General features: G+C 43.4%; 1 protein-coding gene across 1 annotated transcript in view; it reads right to left on the bottom strand.

Moving 5' to 3' along the window:
• Positions 1-24,111, bottom strand: part of MOCS2 (molybdenum cofactor synthesis 2) — a 36,173-nt gene extending 12,062 nt beyond the window's left edge. Inside the window, exons 1-2 of the mRNA XM_085631253.1 lie at positions 23,966-24,111; positions 15,637-15,758 (exon numbers count right to left, since the gene is read on the bottom strand). Coding sequence (XP_085487379.1) covers positions 15,637-15,758; positions 23,966-23,977 — 134 coding nt within the window. The 5' untranslated portion in view covers positions 23,978-24,111. The remainder of the gene's footprint in view (positions 1-15,636; positions 15,759-23,965) is intronic.
• Between the last annotated feature and the right edge of the window lie 1,325 nt (positions 24,112-25,436).

The following is a 25,436-nucleotide window of genomic DNA, read 5'->3' on the forward strand; positions in this document are numbered from 1 at the left end:
ATCTATCTATATATGTATATATATATATATATATATATATATATACATATATATATATCCGCTCCTAGCTCCACACAAATGATACGATTGGCCTACCAGGTGGATGCCCCCCCTTGTCCGAGGGTTTGATGATAACTGATCGATCCTGTGTCAAATTCTGTAGTGCCAATTTTTCAGATTTAGACAAATTACTAGAAAGTGATCTATTTGTATTTTTAAACCTAAATTTCAAAAGGTCATTGATCATAGTTTCAGAGAAGACATCTATAGACAAGAAAAGACAAATAAAATTACTAAATTCATAACGTGCAGCACTTCTTATGCTGTTTACTGTCTGGTCTGCCCTTGCGGGTTACGCTACATAGGTAGCACCATTCATCAGTTAAAGATTAGAATTTTAGAACATCAAAGGGCTATTGACAAGAATGATCAGATGTATCCCGTAGCACGTCATTTTGCAGAAAACATCAAAGGGGTGAGATGTGTTGGACATTTCTCATTTATTTCCATCGGTCTCCTCCAACCCCGTGTGTACGTCGACAACAAAGACAGATTATGTGCTGTTTAACTAACAGTGACATTTGCGATGTTTCCAGTGTACTTATTTGAAAATTGAGTTTATGATTCCTTCATTCCTTTGTGCAACAATCACCCGGTTAAGGACATTGTCATCTTATTTAATGTTTGCACTTTCGGAATGGCACTGACTACATTTTTTCTTTGTGGACACCGAAGCTGCCTAAAGGGACTATGGGGCACGTAGTCCCGCCGAGAAGAGTAGCTACCACCCAGAGGCCGGTTTGTCATAATTATTTTCAGCATATGCAACCAGAGCCCCGTGGACCAGTTACCAATCTTGCAAGCTTTTTCTCCGTGTGTCCGCTGTTGCATGTATTTAAAAATGACAGTGAAATTCAGTTCCGTCAGAACAATACTTTCATTTACCAAACCGGGTAGTTTCTGTGCTGTATGATAACGAGGAAATGAGGGACAATTTAAACACGCAGTGTCTTGTTGAAGCATTTTCTGCATTTGAAGCAGTTTTATTTTTTGCAGTCTTTTTCTGCAATTAATCGACAGACGATTTTGGGAGCTTTGACGCCATTCTTCTTTTAAATTACTTTAAAGCACTTCGGCCCGTCATTTTGACTTGCTTAAATTCAGATCTATGAGACATAATTATACATGCGCTGTGTATATACAAGGAATCTAATTAAGTCTAACAGTTGACATTACCTGTACATTGGCGCCGGATGTAGTTTTCATATTTGTCAATTAAACTTTGTATACCTTGCTTCTGTGCAATTGTCAAAACCAGTATGTCCTTTCAGCCTTATTTTCCGATTACACAGTCTGCTCTCTATGTCCATGGTCAACCTGATAGAGGGAGGAGGGCTATATATTTCAAGAACATGTATGGCGCCAATTAGATTGACAAAGCCTGCTGGGCAGGCGAAACGCGTCTCTTTTTATGCAGGGGCTGTGGGAGACCTGAACTAACAATAAAGAAGTCTTATCTCTACACATCTTGAGTACGTGCCTCTTCGTTCCGGAGTAGGATTGGTTACTTTGATAAAATTCATTGTTGGTGGCCAGCGCTGCACACGTACCGCCAGTCGACTTGGGCTCTACTTTCGACCGCAATCTGCTGGAGGAGCATGGGAGTGCTATGCGGTAGAGTCCCCAGAGAGTCCGCCGGGAAGAGGAACAAGGACGACAGCTGTGGAGAGTCTGGATGGCCGAGCGGGGCGGTCTCAGCGACTGTCAGCACGTTTGTCCATTCTCTGCTGCAAGAAGTGCCTTGTCCAGAATACTGACGCCCTTTGGTGACTGGGCACTGTGACTGCGAGTGCATAAGCGGTGAGATGTGTTGGACATTTCTCATTTATTTCCATCGGTCTCCTCCAACCCCGTGTGTACGTCGACAACAAAGACAGATTATGTGCTGTTTAACTAACAGTGACATTTGCGATGTTTCCAGTGTACTTATTTGAAAATTGAGTTTGTGATTCCTTCATTCCTTTGTGCAACAATCACCCGGTTAAGGACATTGTCATCTTATTTAATGTTTGCACTTTCGGAATGGCACTGACTACATTTTTTCTTTGTGGACACCGAAGCTGCCTAAAGGGACTATGGGGCACGTAGTCCCGCCAAGAAGAGTAGCTACCACCCAGAGGCCGGTTTGTCATAATTATTTTCAGCATATGCAACCAGAGCCCCGTGGACCAGTTACCAACCCTGCAAGCTTTTTCTCCGTGTGTCCGCTGTTGCATGTATTTAAAAATGACAGTGAAATTCAGTTCCGTCAGAACAATACTTTCATTTACCAAACCGGGTAGTTTCTGTGCTGTATGGTCACGAGGAAATGAGGGACAATTTAAACACGCAGTGTCTTGTTGAAGCATTTTCTGCATTTGAAGCAGTTTTATTTTTTGCAGTCTTTTTCTGCAATTAATCTACAGACGATTTTGGGAGCTTTGACGCCATTCTTCTTTTAAATTACTTTAAAGCACTTCGGCCCGTCATTTTGACTTGCTTAAATTCAGATCTATGAGACATAATTATACATGCGCTGTGTATATACAAGGAATCTAATTAAGTCTAACAGTTGACATTACCTGTACATTGGCGCCGGATGTAGTTTTCATATTTGTCAATGAAACTTGGTATACCTTGCTTCTGTGCAATTGTCAAAACCAGTATGTCCTTTCAGCCTTATTTTCCGATTACACAGTCTGCTCTCTATGTCCATGGTCAACCTGATGGAGGGAGGAGGGCTATATATTTCAAGAACATGTATGGCGCCAATTAGATTGACAAAGCCTGCTGGGCAGGCGAAACGCGTCTCTTTTTATGCAGGGGCTGTGGGAGACCTGAACTAACAATAAAGAAGTCTTATCTCTACACATCTTGAGTACGTGCCTCTTCGTTCCGGAGTAGGATTGGTTACTTTGATATATATATATATATATATATCCGCTCCTAGCTCCACACAAATGATACGATTGGCCTACCAGGTGGATGCCCCCACTTGTCCGAGGGTTTGATGATAACTGATCGATCCTGTGTCAAATTCTGTAGTGCCAATTTTTCAGATTTAGACAAATTACTAGAAAGTGATCTATTTGTATTTTTAAACCTAAATTTCAAAAGGTCATTGATCGTAGTTTCAGAGAAGACATCTATAGACAAGAAAAGACAAAGAAAATTACTAAATTCATAACGTGCAGCACTTCTTATGCTGTTTACTGTCTGGTCTGCCCTTGCGGGTTACGCTACATAGGTAGCACCATTCATCAGTTAAAGATTAGAATTTTAGAACATCAAAGGGCTATTGACAAGAATGATCAGATGTATCCCGTAGCACGTCATTTTGCAGAAAAACATCAAAGCAATCGTAGCTTGCTGCAATTTTATGGTCTGGACTATGTCCCACAAAGTGTCCGTGGGGGTGACAGAGTCAAGAAATTACGAAGACTTGAGTCACGCTTCATTATAGATTTACTAACTAAATCTCCCCGTGGGCTAAATAGTGGAGAGGAATTATCAGTACACATAGGTACATGAGTGAGATCCTTTGTAAGTATATCTAACTGTTAACAGCATCTGGAGCTCCTTTGAATAGCTCCAATGGCTGTTGGAACTATAGGCTGTGTCTTTAAAAAGGTTGAAAGTAATTACAACGATATTAGAAAAATGCCTTGCGATGTAAATCAAAAAATCAAAATGTAAGAACAAGTAAAAACAGTAAAAGAATATATAAAGTTTGTAAGTTTGAAATGTAAAATCAAATGAAATAATTCCTGTGATACACATATATAGAAGGGATATGGGCCGATCCACGGCTTTATACAATTAATGCATAATGTACTTGAAAATCGACATATTTAGTCGGTATGCACACATGGATTTCCATAAATAGATATTCTTGAGCATTGTTAAGGTACAAGGAATATAAGTGTGCACCTATTACAAAATGGCGCTTATGTTAGAGCGATCATGTTAGTCCTTTCTTCATTTTGTGTACATGGATTATGTTGAAAAACATGGCGTTTCTGATGTGCTGGTAACATCGAGGAAGGCATATCGCCGAAACCCGTCTGTTGCTGGTCATTTGGTGAAATAAATTGTGTTCAAAACGCCCCACGAGTGCGAAATTTCCTTTTGACGATAGAGATAAGGAGCTGAGCGTGATATATATATATATTATCTACTGGCGGTCGCCAGTAGATAGTTATAGTTAGGATCGTGTTTCCATAGGAAATCTCAAAATTCTATTTTGAATAACTTTGGCGTCGGTTGACGAATCCTCGCGAATTTTTCAAAACTAATGGGGCGCTCTGTTCAGCTCCTACCCCGAAAGTCTCGGGGTGATTCGTCAAGCGGGGGCCGAGAAAAAGGGGGGGTCCCAAAACGCGTTTTCCCCATGTATTTTTCCATAGGACCTTTAGACACAGCTACAGCCCGAACGGCTGAACAGAATTACTTGAAATTTGGCAGAGAGGTAGCCATAAGGTCAAGGAAGTGCTTTCGCAGGTCTGGTGTAAATCTGTTCAGTATTTCCTGAGAAAATAGCATTTAAAAGCATATCAATATCTATACGCGCGCACCGTGCGCGCACCGTGCGAGCACCCTAACGTGCGTGAGCGTAATTCTGATTGGTGGTTACATGTTAGACAACGTTCGAATCGGTCGAAATCAGGAAGTGTCGGCCGCCATTTTGTTTGTTTTCAGTGCGAGAGTGAAAAAGGAAGGTGGCGAACGTGAAAAGGGGGCAGGGTAGAGAGTTCCTGAACCCATAGCCTTTGTCAGGGGGTCCCTGAAGGACCCCGAAGGCAGAAAAATATATATATATATATTTTTTTTTTAAATCGGGGGTGAGCGCACCGTGCGCGCACGGTGAAAACCAAAAAAAAAAAAAAAGATTTTTAATACGTAGTTTATTGTAAAATAAATATATAAAAAAAATAATAATACATAAATAAATTAGCATTTAAAAAACCGTACAAATTCACTGAAAAAACCATAGGTTTCACACACGTTATAGTTAGGAATTAGCATTTAAAAAACCTTGCAAATTCACTTAAAAAACCATAGGTTTCACACATGTTATAGTTAGGTGGATATTTCACTTGTAAAAAACCAATGAAATTCCCCCGTTATAGTTAGTTCAGATAACTATAACTCGCGCGACCGCCACTCTATCACAAGGATGATGTCATCAGTGATGTCATGAGTGATGCCACTGACCATGTCATGAGTGATGTAATATGTGACGTCATGAGCAGTGGATTGCGGGCGCGCGAGTTATAGTTATCTGAACTAACTATAACGGGGGAATTTCATCGGTTATCCGGCATTGCAAGTCTGACAACGAGGCGAGAAGGCATAGGAATATGAGTCGGAGGACCTGTTTCTTAGCCAACTAGCACGTAGTAAGTTCAGATACTGGCCAAACTGCAGGTGTGAGGCGCTGGTTTGACTGTCATCACATCGTAAGAGGCAGTGCTCACATTATTGACTCCGTAATTATACAAAACTTCGGTGAAAAACTTTGGTGAAACATGTCCAGTGATATCATTAGAGAACGTGAGATGGCAGCAGAGGAGCTGTTCTTAAATTTACCCGCAGTTAAACAAAGTGGCAAAGTTGATGCCAATGAAGGCTCGAATAATGGAGATGTAAAAAGCTTGTTGAAGTCTTAGGAGAAACATAGCCGCAGTGAAATGACTAAGTGGTATGAAATCACCTCATTAGAAAAATACCATGAGGTGGGTCGGATACCTAGGGGTTTAAGAATAATGTTGGCGCCAAGTTTCGACAGCCCAAACCCCATGCTTCTTAAAGAGTGGGCTGAGAGTAACCTAGAAGCCTCAATGCGATTAGTATGCCTGCTAATCAAATATGCCAAAGTTGATAGAGCAGCAAATATGGAGGAAATCGGCCGGATTCAAAAAGAACTCAGTAAACCAGAATTCCTTGCGAATAAAGACCTAATCGACAAAAGTGTCAATGAAATGAAGGAACGTATAAAGAAACAGGAGCTGGTTATCAAAACAAGGAAGGCCTACAAATTTGCCAGAGACAAAGGTGATTACGAACACGGGCAGGTGTTCACGTTTGCCCGCAAGTTTGACAAGCTGCGCAAAAACCAAAGTGGACAGCAAAAAACTTTTTCAGCAGCTGTGCCTCCTCTGAGTAATCAACCCGAGGGTGAAGATGAAACTAACTCCATCATGTCCACGGATAGTAGCGTGATGACCAGCGCAACCACCAGTGAGGTGGATTCGGACAATCCTAGCTCAGGTAACGAAGCGGGGGACCTAGGGCTTTTAACTTTGGCAGAAGAACTAGACTATGTTCGCATGCAACGCAAACAAACCCTACGCCCGCGTCAGCAGCAGTCACAACCCGCCAGAAGCGAAATATCAGAAGGCGGCAAAGAAGGAAATGTAAGAGGGCGAAATCGACAGCGACCGCAATGGAGGCAGTACAGAAAGTAAGTGATAACACTATCATTAATCTCACGGATGTCGAATTAAGTGCGGCAGAGAAACAACTGCTTTCATTGGGTCTTTCGTTTTGTCCAGAAAGTAACTTTAATTATGTGCATACGAGAGTGGACGTATTCAAGTTCATTAGGAAGATTAAGTTAAAGAAATACTTTACTATTAAGAGCAAACTAAATGAGGAGGTCATAAAGGGACCTGAACTGGATATGACCACAAGCAATGTAACTACTAATACAAAAGGATTAGTGGTATCGGACATGCAGGCTATAAACATCTTAAACGCTTTGTCAAGGGGCCAGGAAGATATGAGTGCTACACAGGAGGTGGCTGAACATGAAGGGATTAATATCTCCAAACCTTGTAGAAGTCCTTTCAAACCGGCCTCAACGTTTATGCCAACAATGCCGCGTGACTCGATAGATGTATTTCAAGATCGTATCACTGATGAATTAAAAAAGTTACACCATCAGACTCAAAGTAACAAGACTAAACCTACCCATAAAATGAAAGAATATTTTAACTTGATGTCAAAATTGAAGGAGAACAATAATGTCGTTATCAACAAATCAGATAAAGGTGGGAACGTAGTTCTGTGGGGCAAAAAAGAATACAAGGAGGAAGCATATCGCCATCTAAACAACTCGGAATGCTATCGGAGAATACCTAGAACATTGATTGCTAGTACACATAAGCAGTACAAAGATGAACTGCATACTTGGCACAAAGAAGGGCTGCTTACGAAGGAAGAACAAAAATTTTTGTATAAAGAATTTCCGGTCCTTCCAAGTATTTACTTTATTCCCAAGGTCCATAAGGGAGTTAAGCCGATTCCAGGACGCCCTATAGTATCGGCAATCAATGGAATGTTTGAGAACACTTCTAAGTATATAGATTTTTTCCTCCAAGAGTTGGTGATTAGACTGCCAAGCTATATAAGAGATACGATGGATTTCCTACATAAGTTGAATAACCTCACCTTACCATCTGATGTTGTTTTAATGACTATGGACATCACAGCGCTATACACCAGTATAGCCCACGAAGATGGTTTAAATGCTGTGGAACATTTTCTGGGTGAAAGAGACATTGAGTTTTACAACCACAATAACATGCTGTTGAAAATGATTCGTATATGTCTGAACAATAATATGTTTCAATTCAATAATGAGACATTTCAGCAATTGAGAGGCGTGGCGATGGGGGCATGCTTCTCTCCCAGCTATGCATGTTTACATGTAGGTTGGTGGGAGAGGCATGTCCTCATGGCCCGCCATGTGAAACAGTGGTCAAACAACATTTTATCATGGTGGCGTTATATAGATGATGTCTTTGTTATTTGGAAGGGCACAGAAAATGAGGCATTTGAATTCGTCAAGACTATTAATGATAATGACTTGAATCTGGAGTTCACAGCAGATGTGAGCACCAGCGTTGTAAACTTTTTGGATGTAACAGTCAGTGTTAAGGACGGGAAAGTGGAGACCAGTTTGTTTCGTAAAAAGACATCAGGGAACACGGTACTGCACGCAGAGAGTTTCCACCCCCAACATACTATAAAAAGTATTCCATATGGGGAATTCCTGCGTATCCACAGAGCATGTAGCACAACTGCAGCGCGCAACCAACATCAGCTAGATGCCAAGAACAGGCTGTTAGCACGTGGGTATGAGGAAACAAATTTAAACAAAGCAATGATTAAAGCTAATCTCAGAAATAGGGATGACCTTTTGGTAATCAAAAATACCACGAATCAGGAACCTCTAGCAGGTGCCCAGACTGTCCCAGATAATGATTCAAACACAAGTGAAATGAGACTGATTACAACTTACAGCAGACAGGCTAAAAAAATAAAGAATATAATCTGTAAGGAGTGGCCCATAGTATTGACTGATCCTACTCTGAAGACAGTACTTCCCAACACTCCCACTGTTACATACAGACGTGCGTTCTCAATGAGGGACGAACTGGTTTCTAGTAGTCCAGAAGTATCAGTAGGTGGTACTTGGCTTACTCCCACAAAAGGATTTTTTAAATGCTCCTCCTGCAGAGCTTGTAAGTTTGGAACCAACACTTACCACTATACTACACCTTTCAGTGATAGTCCTAAACAGTTAAAGGGACATTACACATGTCGCACTGATCACGTGGTCTATGTATTACAATGTACTTGTAAACTCCAATATGTTGGGAGCACCAAACTACAAGCGTATAACAGAATTCTGCAGCATTTACGTGCCATAGTCAACTCCGACCCCACGTACCCAGTAGCCAGACATTTTAAAGCTTGCCATAACAACAATTTGAGCTGTCTGAGCTACTTTATCATAGATTCCGTACCTATACAGAAGAGAGGGGGTAATCGGGAAAGAGCATTAAGACAATTGGAATGTAAATATATACTGGAACTAGACACACGGATCCCAGGGGGTTTGAATAATGGGGAGGACTTGCACCACTTTTTATAAGTATATAGGACAGTCGTACCACACTTTCAATGACTAGGGTCATTAGCCTTTTCTGCAAATATGGGTTTCCTTTCGTTTTTGAATTCCCTTCGGTCCTTATACCTTGGTACATGTAGTCATATCAGATTGTGTCCTCATTTTTCAATGAATTATAATGATGGTAGATTGTGACATTGTATTTTGCTTACTATGTATCTTCGTTATGTGAATCGAGATTAAGGGTATTTGAGTAACTGAGCTTCCTCAGGGCCAATATGTATATATATTATGTCTTTTGTAGTTGTACTTTTATACTATTGTAGTGTGCCACCTCTTGTGATTTTATTAGACATTAAGCGGCTGAGTATGGAGATAAAAATATTTTTACCATTTTTTCCAGACTTTTATAAAATAATTTTTAAATGCACGTATGATAACGTATTAAGGTTATCAATTGATTTACAATTGATGTTTGGCATTAGCTTGTACATCACTTTGCGGATTTGCACATCAAGCTGTATTTGCACAACTTACAAGTGGCAGATTTGCACATCAACTTTGCAGATTTGCCGTATTTGCACAGATATTACCACCTTGCATATTTTGCACATATATTGCGTAATTTGCACATTGTTGGTTTAGACTTTTATTTTTATGCATTTCCGCAAACAGCACTTTTTTACAACTAGTATTGTGCATTAAATAAACTACCCTGTTAGTTTTAATCTTTCCTGTATTTATATAATAACTAGATGTATTTATATATATTTTTTTTGTATTTCTGGATATGGTCTAACATATATACAAACGGGATTGGTCCCTGTATGTACATATGAGTGTGAATCTCAGCCGGTGGGAGTATTTTTTCAATGTCTATACGTAAAGTGTTATCTCTATGTCTATACAGAGGATGTCACACGATAGGTTTAAAAGAATCACGTTCTGATTGTGTCAATCATGTGATCAAGACCGCTGTGCCGGTCGAAACGCGTCAAGAACCGAATGAAGTTTTGTGAGAATAAATTGAGCGACTAACTCTGCACCAGCATACCTGTGTCCGTGTCTTGCTGTAGCACCGGCTGGTGCTACGAAAGGAGGATTTGATATATATATATATATATATATATATATATATATATATTTATATATATAATGGGTGGGTGTAGCCAGCGCGTCATGGTATTGTGTCATGTGCGAGGAAGGAAATTGTGTCATGTGCGAGGAAGGAAATTGTCCCCTTGGCTGCAGCTAGGTTCATAGGATACAGAAATAATCTGGATTTAGTGTCCTGTCAGTCCGGCTCACCTGCTGCACCAATGTAAGCCCTGCCACTGTGCAAACATAAAACCTGTGTGTTGTGGGCTTCATAACGGCAGCTGATGTAGCCCATCAGGTTGCCTTACCGGTTCCTAAGTACCAGCAACGTTTAGAGAAAGATGGAACAGGGAAGGTGACCTGGGACAGGTTTTAGAGAGCGAGGACAGAAAAACCTTTAAATGTCCATGAGAACATCATGCATAGATCGTTGACATCATGAGGATGAATAGCGTGAAACTGGAGGCATCGAGGTGGCACACCAACTTCTTCGGTAGAAGCATTAACCTTGCAATTTCCCATCTGTGTGCATGCAGAGCCCATACGAGAGCTGAACTGGAAATTAAAACTGATGATGGGATAGTTTGGGAGGGAGAGAGAGGGGTGGTACACATGGTAAGCCTTTATGGGAAAACTGATCTTCACATTTATCAGCCAGGCTCCAGCAGTTGGCATTTAGCAGCTGGCAGCCTGCTAAGAAATATATCATAAATAGGGCTCCCGGTTTTATGGTATTTATTTTTTTGCCATTTCCGTCTGTATTTATCCATATTTATTTTTTGGCCATTTTTTCTGTACTTATCTACATTTATTTTTGCCACAAGCAAAAGACGCGCTACAGCTAATATTTTTCCATATTTATTTAAATTGACAATGCACACATGCGCTCGGTTGTTATTGGTCAACACTATACATTCATCTGAAAACTTTGCCATTTGCAGAACGTCCCAAATATGCTTAAAAGCGATTTGTCTCAGAGCATTGCAGTTTCTGTCATCTGCAGAGTGCCACATCCTCATCCCCACTGAACACCATACTGCCCAACTGAGAGAAACTCACACTGCCTTCAGCTGCAACCCAATTGTGCCCCGCTATAAACACCTGGAACCAATTCGATTCAAATTATGCACTAGACTACAGTAATATGCTGTAATATGCTGCCTGAAAAAAAGTAACAACATACTGTAAAAAAGCAAACACTCTTAGGGAACACAACTTAAAGTTTTCACACTCATTATTCAGAAATCAATGAGCGTTTTTGCTTGTAAAGCTAACAACATGAAAAGAAAAGTAGCGCTTCACTGGCAAACTCTGTAAGGTGGCGCTAATGTGTTTGAGTGTAAATAAAACTAATCTGGCCACTTTGCGACTACTCTGTCTTGCTTTATTTAGTTATGTATTTATTGTTTGTATTTTAAAACCTTTTTTCTCCTGAGGCTGCATTTTGGAGTAGAAAAATGTCTGACAAAGACATTTGCAGCAAAAGTGTTTCTTCTTTTTTTTGGATCCATTTCACAGAGGAACAAATAACGGAAAGGAATGCAAAGAACAATCATGGTTTTCTACAAGTGAAGAGGAGCGCAACAGAAAGAGAGAGAAGAAGAGGAAGAAAGAGTGGGGGCTGCAGAAGTGGAAACTGTCCTTGACCTTGTCCGGGGAAAAAAGGATGAGACCGCCACTGTGTAATTGAGAACTTTGAAGTGGCTTTAAATCATATCTGTGAGTGACACGCTAATGCTAGACACAAAACGCTAGAGTAGGTACCTTGACCGATTGAACTATCTCGCTGAGATGCGTTATTGCTGGTGTTAGCTGTGGACGGCCCTGTAATTAACGAGTGAGGCTACTGTTCGTACCCACAGTGGGGAGGGCACAGACCGAGGCACAGGCAAGTGTTATGTTAATACTTTTACTCAGACACACTCACTGACGGCCCATGGCCTGTGGCGAGCTGCTGCCCTCCTCCTCCTCAGTTATGCAACCTCCAATGGCACAGTAGGGACCGTCCCCTGCTCGTCTCTGGCACCAGTGACCTTTCCACCCTAATCTGTTGGGCTACTGCTACCTGCACAACAAACGCGCTCTTCAGATAACAGAGGCTGCTAGTGCCCCCTCAGTGCCAGACCGTGTTTAATTGAATAGGCTTTGCCGCCCCATGGGGTGCTGGCATTCGATTCCTGCTTTTGCCGTCCCCAAAACTGCATACGCCACTGGCTCCAGCCCCCCACCCCTTCCCCGAGGGCACCTACTTTTGTTTTGAAATGGCTGCATATGCTGCAATTAGGCAGGTCTGGGGTCAGACCGTTAGCCTCTTGGCCACTCTGGGCGGCTTATTTCTATTACTGGAGGAGTGAAAGAACGACGAAGCCTCATTAACATGTAAATGGTCTTTCAAAGACCTGTGAAGTACTCGGGTGCGGCTGTGTGTGTGCCCGGGAAGGCTGACACCTCTTAACCCTCTAAGGAGGGGGAAACACCAGATGGTTGGGGGTGTGAGTCTATTGATGCCAATGAAGACCTTACTCGAGGGGCGGAGCGGAGCCCCCGGAAATGGCTGGGATATCAGTAAAAGCGTTTTTAGCGATTTATGTTACTGTAGGCAGGTCTGCTGGAACACGGCAGCGCGGCAAAATGTAATAGTATTGTCCCGTTTTTATATATAATACAGATAAAGGAAAACTTGTTTTCCGTCTGTATTTATATGTAAAAATCAGTTTAAACGGAAAACCGGGAGCCCTAATTATAAATTACACTGGCTGCCCATACAGGGTGTTGTTATGTGGAAACCACTAGGCAACACATGAATATGATTTACGTTTTACATTTCAAACGTCGAATGTTATTTTTGTTGGGCATTTATTTAAATAAAACGATTTTGAGCCTATTACACACTCCAAGATGGCGGTGACAGCCCGGGGTATTGAACATATTATTTGTTCGGGGGCTAGTGCTTGGTCTATGAAAATGAATTATATCAGACCAATAAACTTGAATGTTTTAATGACACATTGCGAATGAGATCACGGACACTGACAAAGGCGTTTGTCGAAACACGCAAATATATATCTCAAACTTAGGTCACTAACGCGTTTTGCCAAAAGCCTTTTTCAAAGTGCTCATACCTCATTTAATTGGTCTCCCTTAAATACGTGCAAGTCATCATTGACAACAAAGAAATACTTCTTTAAGTCATTCCACCAAACCCCTACTACACAACGTGCAAAATAGTGCATTAAAGTGTACAAAAATATCAAATAAATAATCAATACATCCGGAGAATGTAGCACATCCATGTATAGTGTTAAACCGTAAGGATGCACATGACAAAACTATAAGATGTAACGTGAAGCAATGCTATCGCAATGCTATCAATAAAACCAGTTTAAAAATAAAAATAATACATTCATCAATTTGAAAGAAACTTTTTTCTCTATCTCCATCAAATTCAGATGTAAAAATATGATTTTTTTAACGCTATTATTATACTAAAAACTTATCAGAATATAAATCTATAAATGAACGATCAGTTTTAAATACATGAAAGGATTTTTTCTTTTCACACGTACAAACATACACTTTGCACACAGGGAGTACATGAAATTTCTTAGATGGAGAATGTGTTTTAAGAATTAGAAGCAACTTTTAAATATATATTTTCTTCTCAAATATGACTTTTGATTTTTTTACTCACCGAATATATATACACACACACCATACCAGAATTTCTAAATTTGAAACATTTTGGGTTCAATAGATGACAACAGTGTTCAAGTCACAGAACAGGAATTAATTACAGGGAGGCATGGAAAGGTATGTGAAACAACAGTTCCTGTGGACTCATAAAAAATGATTCAAGCAATATAATTTGCACAATGGCAATAAAAAGAGGGTAGAATGATGTCAGAGGGCAAGGAACCACCAACACATTTGTACAATTATGAATTGTTTTATAAACACAACAGACTTGTTATATACATTGTTTAAATTTACAATAGAACAGATATTTGTGCACTGTGTCCCAAAGTGAAAAATGGAACCTAATCGTAAGTGGCAGGGTGTATATTTATATACAAGGTTTCCATAAATCTTAAAAGGCGACCATTCTTGTATAATTTCTTTGTTAACAGCAACTGTATATAATAATACGTGCTGGGCAATGGTTCGCTCTTTCAGCTTGTCGACGGCGTTTCGACCCTCTATCAGTACGGGGTCTCCTCAGGACTAGTGATGCAGGGACATCTGGATTGCTTAATGCGCAGCCTTGTTAACTAGTGATGTGTCACAAGTGAGAAGTGAAAGGGTATTACTCACAAGAGGACCCATCCAGGTACTCAGTGTGAGGAAAGGGTGGCAGTCAGGGGTACGGTTTGGCCAACCGGCTCTTTACATCAACTCGCTATAGCGTGACACAGCTTGGGAATACAGATGCTGTGATTCTTCGCACACAGAATATCATCACAGAATATCATCCAGACCTACACAGTGCATTGTCACTGTTTCCAGAACTTACCAGGGATTAACCATACCGCTATGGCTATAGCAAGTTGATGTAAAGAGCCGGTTGGCCAAACCGTACCCCTGACTGCCAGCCTTTCCTCACACTGAGTACCCGGACGGGTCCTCTTGTGAGTAATACCCTTTCACTTCTCACTTGTGGCACATCACTAGTTCACAAGGCTGAGCATTAAGCAATCCAGATGTCCCTGCATCACTAGTCCTGAGGAGACCCCGTACTGATAGAGGGTCGAAACGCCGTCGACAAGCTGAAAGAGCGAACCATTGCCCAGCGCGTATTATTATATACAGTTGCTGTTTACAAAGAAATTATACAAAAATGGTCGCCTTTTAAGATTTATGGAAACCTTGTATATAAATATACACCCTGTCACTTACGATTAGGTTCCATTTTTCACTTTGGGACACAGTGCACAAATAGCTGTTCTATTGTAAATTGAAACAATGTATATAATAAGTCTGTTGTGTTTATAAAACAAGTCATAATTGTACAAATGTGTTGGTGGTTCCTTGCCCTCTGACATTATTCTACCCTCTTTTTATTGCGATTGTGCAAATTATATTGCTTGAATCATTTTTTATGAGTCCACAGGAACCGTTGTTTCCCCTTATATAACCATTACCCTGGTTCCGTTAGTGAGTAGGTTTCCCCTGTCCTTTCTCTTTTGGAAAGGTATGTGAAGCATAAGGACTACAGAGTTGTTATGATGAATGCAATATTTTAATATGCGACACACAGCAAAAAGATTATTGGAGCCAAACGCAACGGTTAAAGTGTTTCACCATGAGCATGCCCTCCAGAAATCCTAAAGGACTCGAAAAGAATGATTACTTTTAATGTGCTAGAGGAAAGTGTTCCAGATGCTGGGTTCTTTGCCTGAAGGCTCTGTGTAGTGTAACTTTTATCTTAAAATTTGGGGTTTGAAGAGATAAGGAATTTTTGCATTAAGAGTATATTAGCGCTCCCAGCTAATGTGAGATTTTGTGAGAGATATTTGGAAGTGTTGATATTATAACTTGAGAAGTCAAAGACAACAAATACAGAAGACATTATTTACAAGACTTACCTTGGATGTTGGTTGACGATTCCCTCCCAGATTTGGGAAGAAGTTACTTGCTGTGGTAAGGAAAGAGTCTCAGAACGAATACCTGTAAGTTCAGCACTTTTGGCAAAGTACAAAACAGTAACCTGTAATTAAAACAAAAACAACAACAAAATCATTTTTTCTACCACCAGGTTTGAAAAGCAGAAATTAAAATAATAATGCAATAATATATTTCACTTTTGAGTACTGCGAACCATTATTATACCAATCCCGCATTTCTACATTTTAAATAATAAACTGATAAAACAATGCGCTCCTATTTCTACAAGTAAGTTATCTTCAGACATGAATGTAGTCTCAACCAACACAATTATCATTACAGTTTACATTTCAAAAGCTCAGGTTAGTCTGTGGTGTTGACAGTATTTTATAAGGGTACATCACTTAAGCCAAAAGGCTCTCCTCTTAAGCTGAGCCTGTTGGACAATCATATCATGGTCCCTGTAGTTGAGGAAGCGGGCGATTAGTGGACGGGAACAAGACCCCAGGGGATGGTTTTTGCTGAAAACTCGATGCGCCCGTTCGATGTTAAAGCAAGAGGACAAGGATTCTGCAGGGAGCCATTCCATAAGCCATTTGGTCAAAAAGGCAACAGCGATGTTGGTCTCACCGCCCTCGGGAAAACCCACAAAACAGAGGTTATTCATCCAAGCTCGGCCCTCTGCGTCTTCCACTCTAGCCGCCAGGCCGGGCGTCAGTGACTTCAAGTTGGATACTTTTTTATGGAGGGTGGTAATAGCGTCCTCCGTCGCAGAGATCCGAGTTTCTGTTTCGGTAATCCGTTGCACCACGTTACGGAGGTCCTGCCGAAGGAGCATGACTTCTGACCCCACTGCGCCGATTTTGGCTTCCAGTGCATCTCGAGATTGCGTTATAGCTGCCAAGAGTGCGGCATTATCAGGGATAGCAATCGCAGCAGTCTCCAGGCCGGGTAATTGGGTGTTGGCCCCAGTGTATTTATCCATGGTGGATTGTTTGGACATAGCTCCAGTAGGGTTGCCTTTAGCCATTATGAGCGTTGCTGGGGAGGAACAGTCCAATATGGAGGTCCAAAGTAGGTTAGAGAGCAAGAGGTCGTGAGAACACAGCCCCAAATGCAGGGAAACACCACTGGTTGGCCGGGAGCGGCAACCGGGGGAGGGCCCGACACCCACAAGCCGCACCAGAGCCTAGTCTGGCCGCCTCCACAGGTGGTGACCCCTCACCCCCCCTAACGGGCATCACCAGCTCCCACCGCACCCGCAGCGGCAAGACCGGCACAACCGGCAGGGTGGAATCCGCCAGGTACACCGTGCAGACCTGGGCAGTAATGTCGTCCAATCAAAGGAAAGGCCACATGCAGCATAGAATGGGCCCCCTCCAGGCCGGTGTGGTGTTGCAGAAAGTGTATCAGTCTCCTTGGTTCAGGGCAAAGCAGATGAGCGGGGGCCAGATCAATCACCGGGACGTCAGCGAAAGGACGCAGGCCTCACGGGGCCACCACAAGAGCAGGCCCCACAGAGGGCCCGGTCGAAACGGACACCGAAGACCAGGAGGAGCCGCTCACCACCAACCAGTAGATCGCGATCTCCACCGAGGCCACCGGGTGCTCAGCGTCGAGGTGGGTGGGCTGGGAGGTAGCAGGGCGCAACCACTGTGCCCCGCCACAGGCAGGAGGAAAGGGAGATGGGGAGCCGCACGTCCAAGCCCTTCCGCGGCTCCCCGGCCGCACACCAAACCCACAGCAAGTCCAGGAGCCCAAGAATGTATCCCCGAAGTGGGGCGGGAGTCGATGCTGTCGAGGTACGATCCAACCGCCGACGTTACAGGCACTCACCGCAGGAACTCCGGGATGGCAGCAGAGCAAGGGGCCAGACTGGCAGGCCACAAGATGGCGGAACAGTTTGTCTCCAGCCGCCAGTGGCTCGACCTCCCAGCAGATATGTCACGGCAGAGCTCGGGGGAGAAGGGCAGCCCCAACCGCGCCTGAGGTGACGTCCGAATGGGCCACCACAGGCAGGCAGGCCACACAGCCGCCTGCAGCAACAGGACCGTCGCATCCAGAAGCACAGCACGCCCAGGGCGAGTCCCAGGCCCAGCCACGCCAGCATGTATAGTAGTTCTACGGCGGGAGTAGGCACTCAATGCAGGCGTCACGGGTGCCCCACCGCCTCCGTGTGTCTCGTGAAGGGTCGATAAGGAGACAGCTGCGGTAAGATGGCAGGATTTATGTAGGATTATCGGCGGGCTAGCGGAGCGATGTTAAAGCGCGTCCGCCATATCGGACCGCTTGACCCTGCCGCTGTTACCTTAAGCTTTGATGAAGAACAAGTTAAATATTTTACAATCAAGTAATTATGTGAAATTGTTTATATATTTTTTAAACATACTTATTTAGATTTTTTACTATTTAAAATTATACAATAATATTTCCTCTGGGGTTCAATCGTATGTCCTTACCTCCATTATTTTATATTTGACGGTGTTGCAGTACCAGTGGTTGGCCATGTATAGTGCTGAAATTACTACAAAAGTGTAAGTTACTACAATGTAGTAAACATACTAGTGTAAATTACTTTTGTGAATTAGGCCCATTGTGTTTCAGTTGTACTCTGAAGTTTTTTATTATGACCTGGGTGAATTGTGAGATTTCAAACACAGAATCACATTATGCAAAGGTGTAAAACCAGCTGTTTACAAAGTACCTTGTTACTGCAATGGAGAAATTGGAGAATAAGGTTGAGACGGTACTGAACAGTAGGGTCATAAAACTAACTGAAGTATCAGAGTGGTTTGGCCAGACAGTATTTGCAAGGGGAACAACTTATTAAGGATGAGAGTAGACCTTCAAGATGTTAACTCAGCTATGTAGGTGAACCGGAGCCCTCTTCTCCACATCAGTGATTTGTTGATGATACTAAACAAAGTTCAGGGGTTTTGTACCATTATTTTTTATTCAGCATATAACCAGATAGAAATGGAAAAAGAGTTCAGACACTACTTCATTCATTAAGTTGTTGGGTATATTCTGGCTTATCTGTATTCAATTTGGCTTTGCATATGAATCTGTTTTTTTATTTGATTAAAAAACAAGGTAATGGATGCTTTATTTAAATATTTCAAGAGTATTGTAGGGTGCCAGGATTTCAAGAGTATTGTAGGGTGCTAGGATGATATCCTTATTAGTGCCGTTATGAATTATTATTATAATACTATGTTTTAGCTATGCTTAAGGAAATAGTCTTCACGGTCAAGAGATCGAAGTGCAAGATTGAAGAGGGACGGAGCCTAGCCAGGCAGTAAGATGGCTGCTCTATAGAGGACTCTGCCAGCCGAAAAACACGATCTGCCCAATATTCTGTGCCATCGGGCTCCTAAATATCCCACGACCCAAAGACAGCATACCTGGGACTGCTGTGTAGTGGCCCGTACTTGCTGCTCTGCTATTTGCGCCTCCACTCTCCTTCGAGAGACCGCACCATGTGACCTGCCTAACCTTGGTCCCGGAAGTCCCGAGCTCATTGCAGGCTCCGACTCTTTCACCGCCGAACTTGGCTCTCCAGCTCTCGTCTAACACGGCGTTAATTATTACCCTTTTACCGCTCCGGACCTCTTCGCTGCTAACAACGGCAACCGGCGCTTATTCCACCCACCACCCGTGAGCTTGTCTCCTTCGCTGTCCTGCGTCTCCTACTCGGATCGCCATCCTTGCCATTCGCACAGGCGCTACGGCACCCATAGGTGCAGATCACGGACGCTCCTCCTTCGCCTCAAATCGTGCATTTCCCCAGCACCTGAGGCCCCTCGGCCACTCATTCCTTCTACATGTGGCTACTTAGCTAACTTCCCAGGCATCCTTACCTCCGTCTTGTCCTGAAGAGATCCCACCATCTGTTTGGGGATCGAAAGTCGTCGACCTACGTCTCTAAACTCATAACTTTATTGAACATTTGTTTTCTGAGTATGAGATGTTGATTTGACTTTTCGTATTTGCATTGTTTACTTAAAAGTCACTTTTTTAAGTCACCAGCCTGGGTTAAGGAAATCGGCTGATTTCCTTTTAAACCTTCTCACGGCTAGCTCACTCATTTTTGTTCTTTATTATAGTTCTTAAAATCAACATAAAAACCTTTTTTCATCACATGCATTGTTCATTCTTTTGAATTCCAATTCTTATTGTAGTAATTGTGATATTTTTCTTGACTTGTCTTGAATGGGACCACTGTTCCTTGTAAATATTTGCGCCAGAACTGGCCTCCCACTGACAGCTGGGAATCGAGCACTGTGTGCTGAATGACTAGCCAGGGCGCCGCCTGCCACGACCCGATTAGCCCATGACAGAGGTGACCATCCGGCCCTCGAGGATCAGACGCCTCCCGCCTATTGCCCTCGGCTCGGCGTGTAGCGGCTCTTGTCTTGGACTGCACCGGATGGCGGAAGGCTGCGGGCCCATGCTGTGGCCAGCTGCTGACGGAAGCTGTACTGGGGTGGCACGAGGTGCGGTAAGTAAGAAACGCCCTGCGTCTAGGAAGACTGAGCAGCGGTCCCGAAGGGGTGTTCCCTCCCTGCGTGTCAAGGCTTTGGGGAGTCCATTGCTGCACTGCGTGGGATGGGGGACTGGATACTTTTGGTTGCTGCTGCGGGGCCTAACCAGACTACAACTGTCCCCCACCCTATCTGGCTACATTCCAGTCCTGGGCCTGCTCGAGCCGCCCGCTGAGTGCCTCGCACCGGGGAGAGGCAGGGTCCCACACCTATGCCTGTGTTGCTGCACTGGAAGCCCCACACCACTGATCTCGGAGCAGCGCGTTAAAGACATAAAGCTGCACGTCAGGGCTGCTGGGAATCCATTAGCAGGCGCCCCAGGAGTCATGCAACACTTGCACTGCAGCCGGGAACCAGGTTGGACACCACTGGGGCACCCAGCACCCTCATCATCATCATCATCTGGCTACATCTTGGTCCTGGGCCTGCTTGTGCCCATCACTAAGCGCCGCGCACTGGAGGAGAGGCAGGCGGCCCTTGATGATACTGTCAGCAAGTCTCTGGCCAACTTCATATATTTGTCCCAGTGCCCGTACCTCGACCAAGAATGAGCCCTGCAGTTGTACACCAGCATTACCCTAACACTGCAGGCCGACTGCCCGTCCGTCGCCATATGTCGACATGGGGAAACAAGGTGCACTCTAAGCTCTCCTCGAGGGCAAAAGACAGACCTGCAACACAGAGCAAGAAGCGCCATCTGAGAACCCCCCCACGCCACTACGTGGGGACTCCCAACAGAATAGCAATCTCAAGGCGCTCCTAGTGTAGGTAAAATCCAGCTTGCATGCGATAGACGAAAAACTAGATTTCATGGCCTGCCACCTCGACCGCATGAAGGAACGTGTCAACAAACATGATGACTGCTTAGATCACCTTGAATCCTGCATGTCAGATGCCAGAGAACATCTCCCTTACATTGACATGGTTCTCAAGCTCATTAAGTCAAAGAACAAGGACCTTGAAGCGAGTTCACGATGCAACAACCTCTGCATTACTGGGGTCCCGGAATCTACAGCCATCGAAAAAATTGGAGGACTATTTCGAATCCATGCTCCGCACACTGCTTGGAGAGGCCCTTTTCCAGGTATTCATTGTGGAGTGCGCCCACTGCTCCCTGGAACCGAGCCCTGCCCCCCCTCCCTGGGCTCCCCTGCTCACCCTATTGTTGCCAGGCTCTTCAATTAAAGAGAATGAGATGTCGTCCTGCGCCAGGCTCTTGAACGCCACTCAGTCCAATACCAGGGCAACGCAGTATCATTTTACCTGGACTTTCCACAAATGGTGCAGGCTGCCAGACAGGAATTTCTACCAGCCAAAAAGCTGAAATCCGAGACGCTCTTTGATATCCGGTCAAACTGCAGATCACCCATGAGGGAAAACCTCACTACTTCAAGGATGCAAAAGTTGCCCTCAAATCGCCAACCATGTAACTGTCGGAGGGATATTGCCCCACATGTCCCTGCGTCACCAGGAGGCGGCCCACCTTAGCGACAATGACTAATCTTGGGTGTTCGAGGAGGTTACAGACACCGAAGATGAGGAACACCTCCCCTGACACGCTGGGGTGCCCTGGCATATTCAAGAAACCAATCTGTGTGCTGAAAGCCTCACACAACTTACAGCTGTCTTCATCATAGATCCCAACGAACTGCACAGGGAGCCCATGGTCAACACTTTGGGTGCAACATGCCAATCGGCCACCCAGCCAAATCTTGCCTTGGATGTTCGCCTGGCTTGCCGCCGCCATGAGGGACGATTCCCATGCAATTTGAATGTTTAAGGGATGGCTAGTTTCTCTCAACCATATTTGGGGGTTGGAGTGGGTGGTGGGTTAGGTTTGTGTTTTATTGTGTTCTTCCACTCCTTTCCACATGTCCCCCGCATGGCCCCACACTGTACCCTTACCCATTAAGGCACTGGTACGCTCTGGCCCCTCCTTAACCATGTCCCAACAACCCCCATGACGAGCGTTATGACTACTACCAGATGCTTCACCTGAAATATCATTCCTGGGTGCTGATGGTCAGTTCCACAAGATACTTTTCTAATTTGATTTGCTGGTATCGGTTGTCTAAATAAGAGGGAAACTAGCTAAGAACTGTTTCACCTAGCCACATGCTCTCTTTCAGAGAGTTAATCAGGAGTTTGTGAATGACTGCGTTGAAGGCTATGGAAAGACCCAGGTTTATAAGGGGGAAGAAGACCCCAAATCCAAAAGGAGCAAAGGCAGTGTCCACTATTTGGAGAATGGCGGCCTCTGTGCTGCATATCGGTGTAGCTGGCTGTGCTCCTCTATGTGCAGCTTTAGGTGAGTAGCAATGTATACTTTTTGATTAGGGAAGTGGGAAACGGATCAGTGAAAGGAGTAGATGGCTTCACATTCCGTATAGTTGCGGCAACCTGCCCTACCTGGACTGATCTAAATTTGATACTACCATGTTGCTTTGCAAAGTTAGGAAAAATGTAGTAGAAAGATCTTTAATGTTTAAAGTTCTGGGAAGAAAGAAGTCATGTATTGATACAATAAGGGATATGTTTGAGCGGTGACTTGTTTTTACTTATACAACCATAAACACAATACAAAAGTAAAACAATTTCTCCAGAGGCCCAAAAAGTTCCAAAACACTAATCTAATTGGTTATTACAAGCTGTGTCATTGAATTAAAAACTGAAAAAAGCTCTTTGAAATTCATGCAGAGAACGTCCACCTGCAGCATGACCATCGTCAAATTAGTAAATGGACCATTGATGGTAAAGGTGTAAGAAAAAAAGTGGTCGTGCTTCGCTTTCCTTTCTGTCAATTAAACAAGTATCAACCACAAATTATAAGGATGATGAAAGTCACCAAGGAGATGTGGCCATATTGGTGTGCAAGGCTTCAAGCTGTGTGCCTTTATGACGTTATGGGAGGCAGCGGTGACTAGCAAAAAAATAAGTCATACATGGTTGGAGTTTTTCTATGGCCTAGAATACAAGACTCCCGGCTACCCCACCCTCCTTTCTCTTCTTGGTCAGTGAATTCCAGATTTTCAATGCTGCGGATTAAATAACAAATCCAAGAATTTATTATGTTGTGTGAAAAAGCTAGGTGTCACACATTTACGGCAATTTACAAGCAACAGAAAAACTACATGCTTTGGTTCAAAAATATTCAATCAAACTACTTCTAAAAAGGATTTTCTCTATAAACACTAGCCAAAAAACTATTGGTATGGGGAGTAATCCTGCTGTTTTTCAAGTACTGACATGCTTAGTTATTTTTTTTTTTGCTCCACAGAGCTATGGACAACGCTCTCAAACTAATATAAATAGGCTGGTGTATGCTGAAACACCATTCTAGCTATCAGTACTCCTTCCATCTGTTAGGGAATAGTAAAATCTCTTTATCTTTCTACTTCCGACACCGGGTGTCTGAGTGTCCCTACATCTCTTCAGCAACAGCTTCTGCGAGACAATCCTGTTCCGAAACCATAATTTGTCCTCTAAAATCAGTGACCTTTAGATGGTAAATCCAGTGTTCGAATTCTCAAATTAACGCGAATTGCTCAATGCTATTTTTTATTCAAAGTGGAAAATGAATAGGTTTTACAGAAAATAAGTGAGAATACGATTTTTTTCCTTACCTAGGGAATATTCTATTACTGTAAAACGGCCAGCCAGTCTCTAATTCTTCAAAACAGAAACGTCTGTATTTCAGACCGATCATTAACATAAACCTCTTGCACTACTGCAACGAATGATTGTCGTTTTTAAATAGTACACGTACCTCGCAGGTCATGAATGCAACGCACACTGAAAAGTTTGTAAAAGAATTCGAAGGTGAATTATTCCTTATATTTTAACAGACGAACATAACAAGACAGTAGCCTACACGAACTGTCAGCAACGTAAAGTTAAAACGCACAAATGTAAGAACACTTCCTGAATCCTGGAACATTTTATGCAAGCTCTATTTTGATTTGCTATATCTTTGAGCGTTTTGATTGGATGCTGTGTCCTCGCCTTTGATTGGACTACCATTTGTTGTAACTTTTCGATCTAATAAGGCTAAGTTGCATTTTGTTGCCAATAACTGGTGTTTTAGGCTTCGTGATAGTTTGATAAATTGGACCCGTTGGTATTTGATTTGGCGAGTTATTAAATGTAGGCGCTTTTTTATAAGCTGTACGGAGATGTTTCTGAAATCGCTGGTAGGCAATTTGTTGAAGACTGAGAGGCAGGGACCATTTTGCGTACTTTTCTATTGGATATAGCGCACACATGGATCTCTTGCTACACTTTCCTCTTAATATATCAATTAAAAGGGCTTCATACTGACTGGCAGTTGTAGTAACCCCCTAAGGATTTTTATGCTCCTCAACTAGACCTGTCCAACACATTTCCGTGCAGATTGCAATGTAGATAGTAAAGCACATTAGGCTTTACAGTGAAAACAGGACAAATAGTAAGTGAAAACTATGAATGTTTATTAAAGGTTTAAATCATTACAGTCATGGTTAAAAGTCAGTCAATTAGTCACTAAAATAGTAATACAAAGCTCAGAATAAAATGTACATGACAAATAGCATAACAGTCTGTAGTGTCCCTGTGCTCGGATCTTGTGAGGCGCGTGGGGCCTGCAACGCGCGTGGCGCACAAAGACTCAGGGACACTGGTGCTGGTTATGCTGCCGTCTCCGCAGCACGGGGCTTGACTGCCGCCGCGTCCGCGTGACGTCACATTTATTCTATTACGTACAGCAACGTGCCCTGACGCGCACACCATCGCGTGTCACGTCAGGGCCTAGTATCGCGACATTACATTCCTCCCCAACACACAAAACAAAATTACAGTACTCCCCAAAACAGTCCGTAATTACACTCTTCAGCATGGACGGCAGGTCACGCCTTGTCCACCTCTTAGCAGTTCAACGGGCTCATACACAAACATGAACAGTCTTACTTTACGTAGTCTCGCAGCCGGCAGGAAGGCGCTGGGTGCGGCCTCAGGTCGTATCGCATTCCACCACGCTCACTGGCAGCGTCTTGATCTCCGCTCACAAAGTCACCCTCGGCTCCGGTCTCTCCGGCCTCCGGTACGCCTGCGACTCCAGGCAGCAGGGTCTCTGGCCGGGGCGGCATGGTGACATGCCCTTGACTGGTGAGCTCTACCCTCTCACTCACGGGGCCCTCGGGTCCTGAAAACCCTTCTTCTCGCGGCATGTCTCTTAGGTCTCTGCCTTGGCGTTGCACCTCCCT

The sequence above is a fragment of the Triturus cristatus genome, chromosome 2_1 (genome assembly GCF_964204655.1).
Source record: "Triturus cristatus chromosome 2_1, aTriCri1.1, whole genome shotgun sequence".
Classification (NCBI taxonomy): Eukaryota; Metazoa; Chordata; class Amphibia; order Caudata; family Salamandridae; genus Triturus; species Triturus cristatus.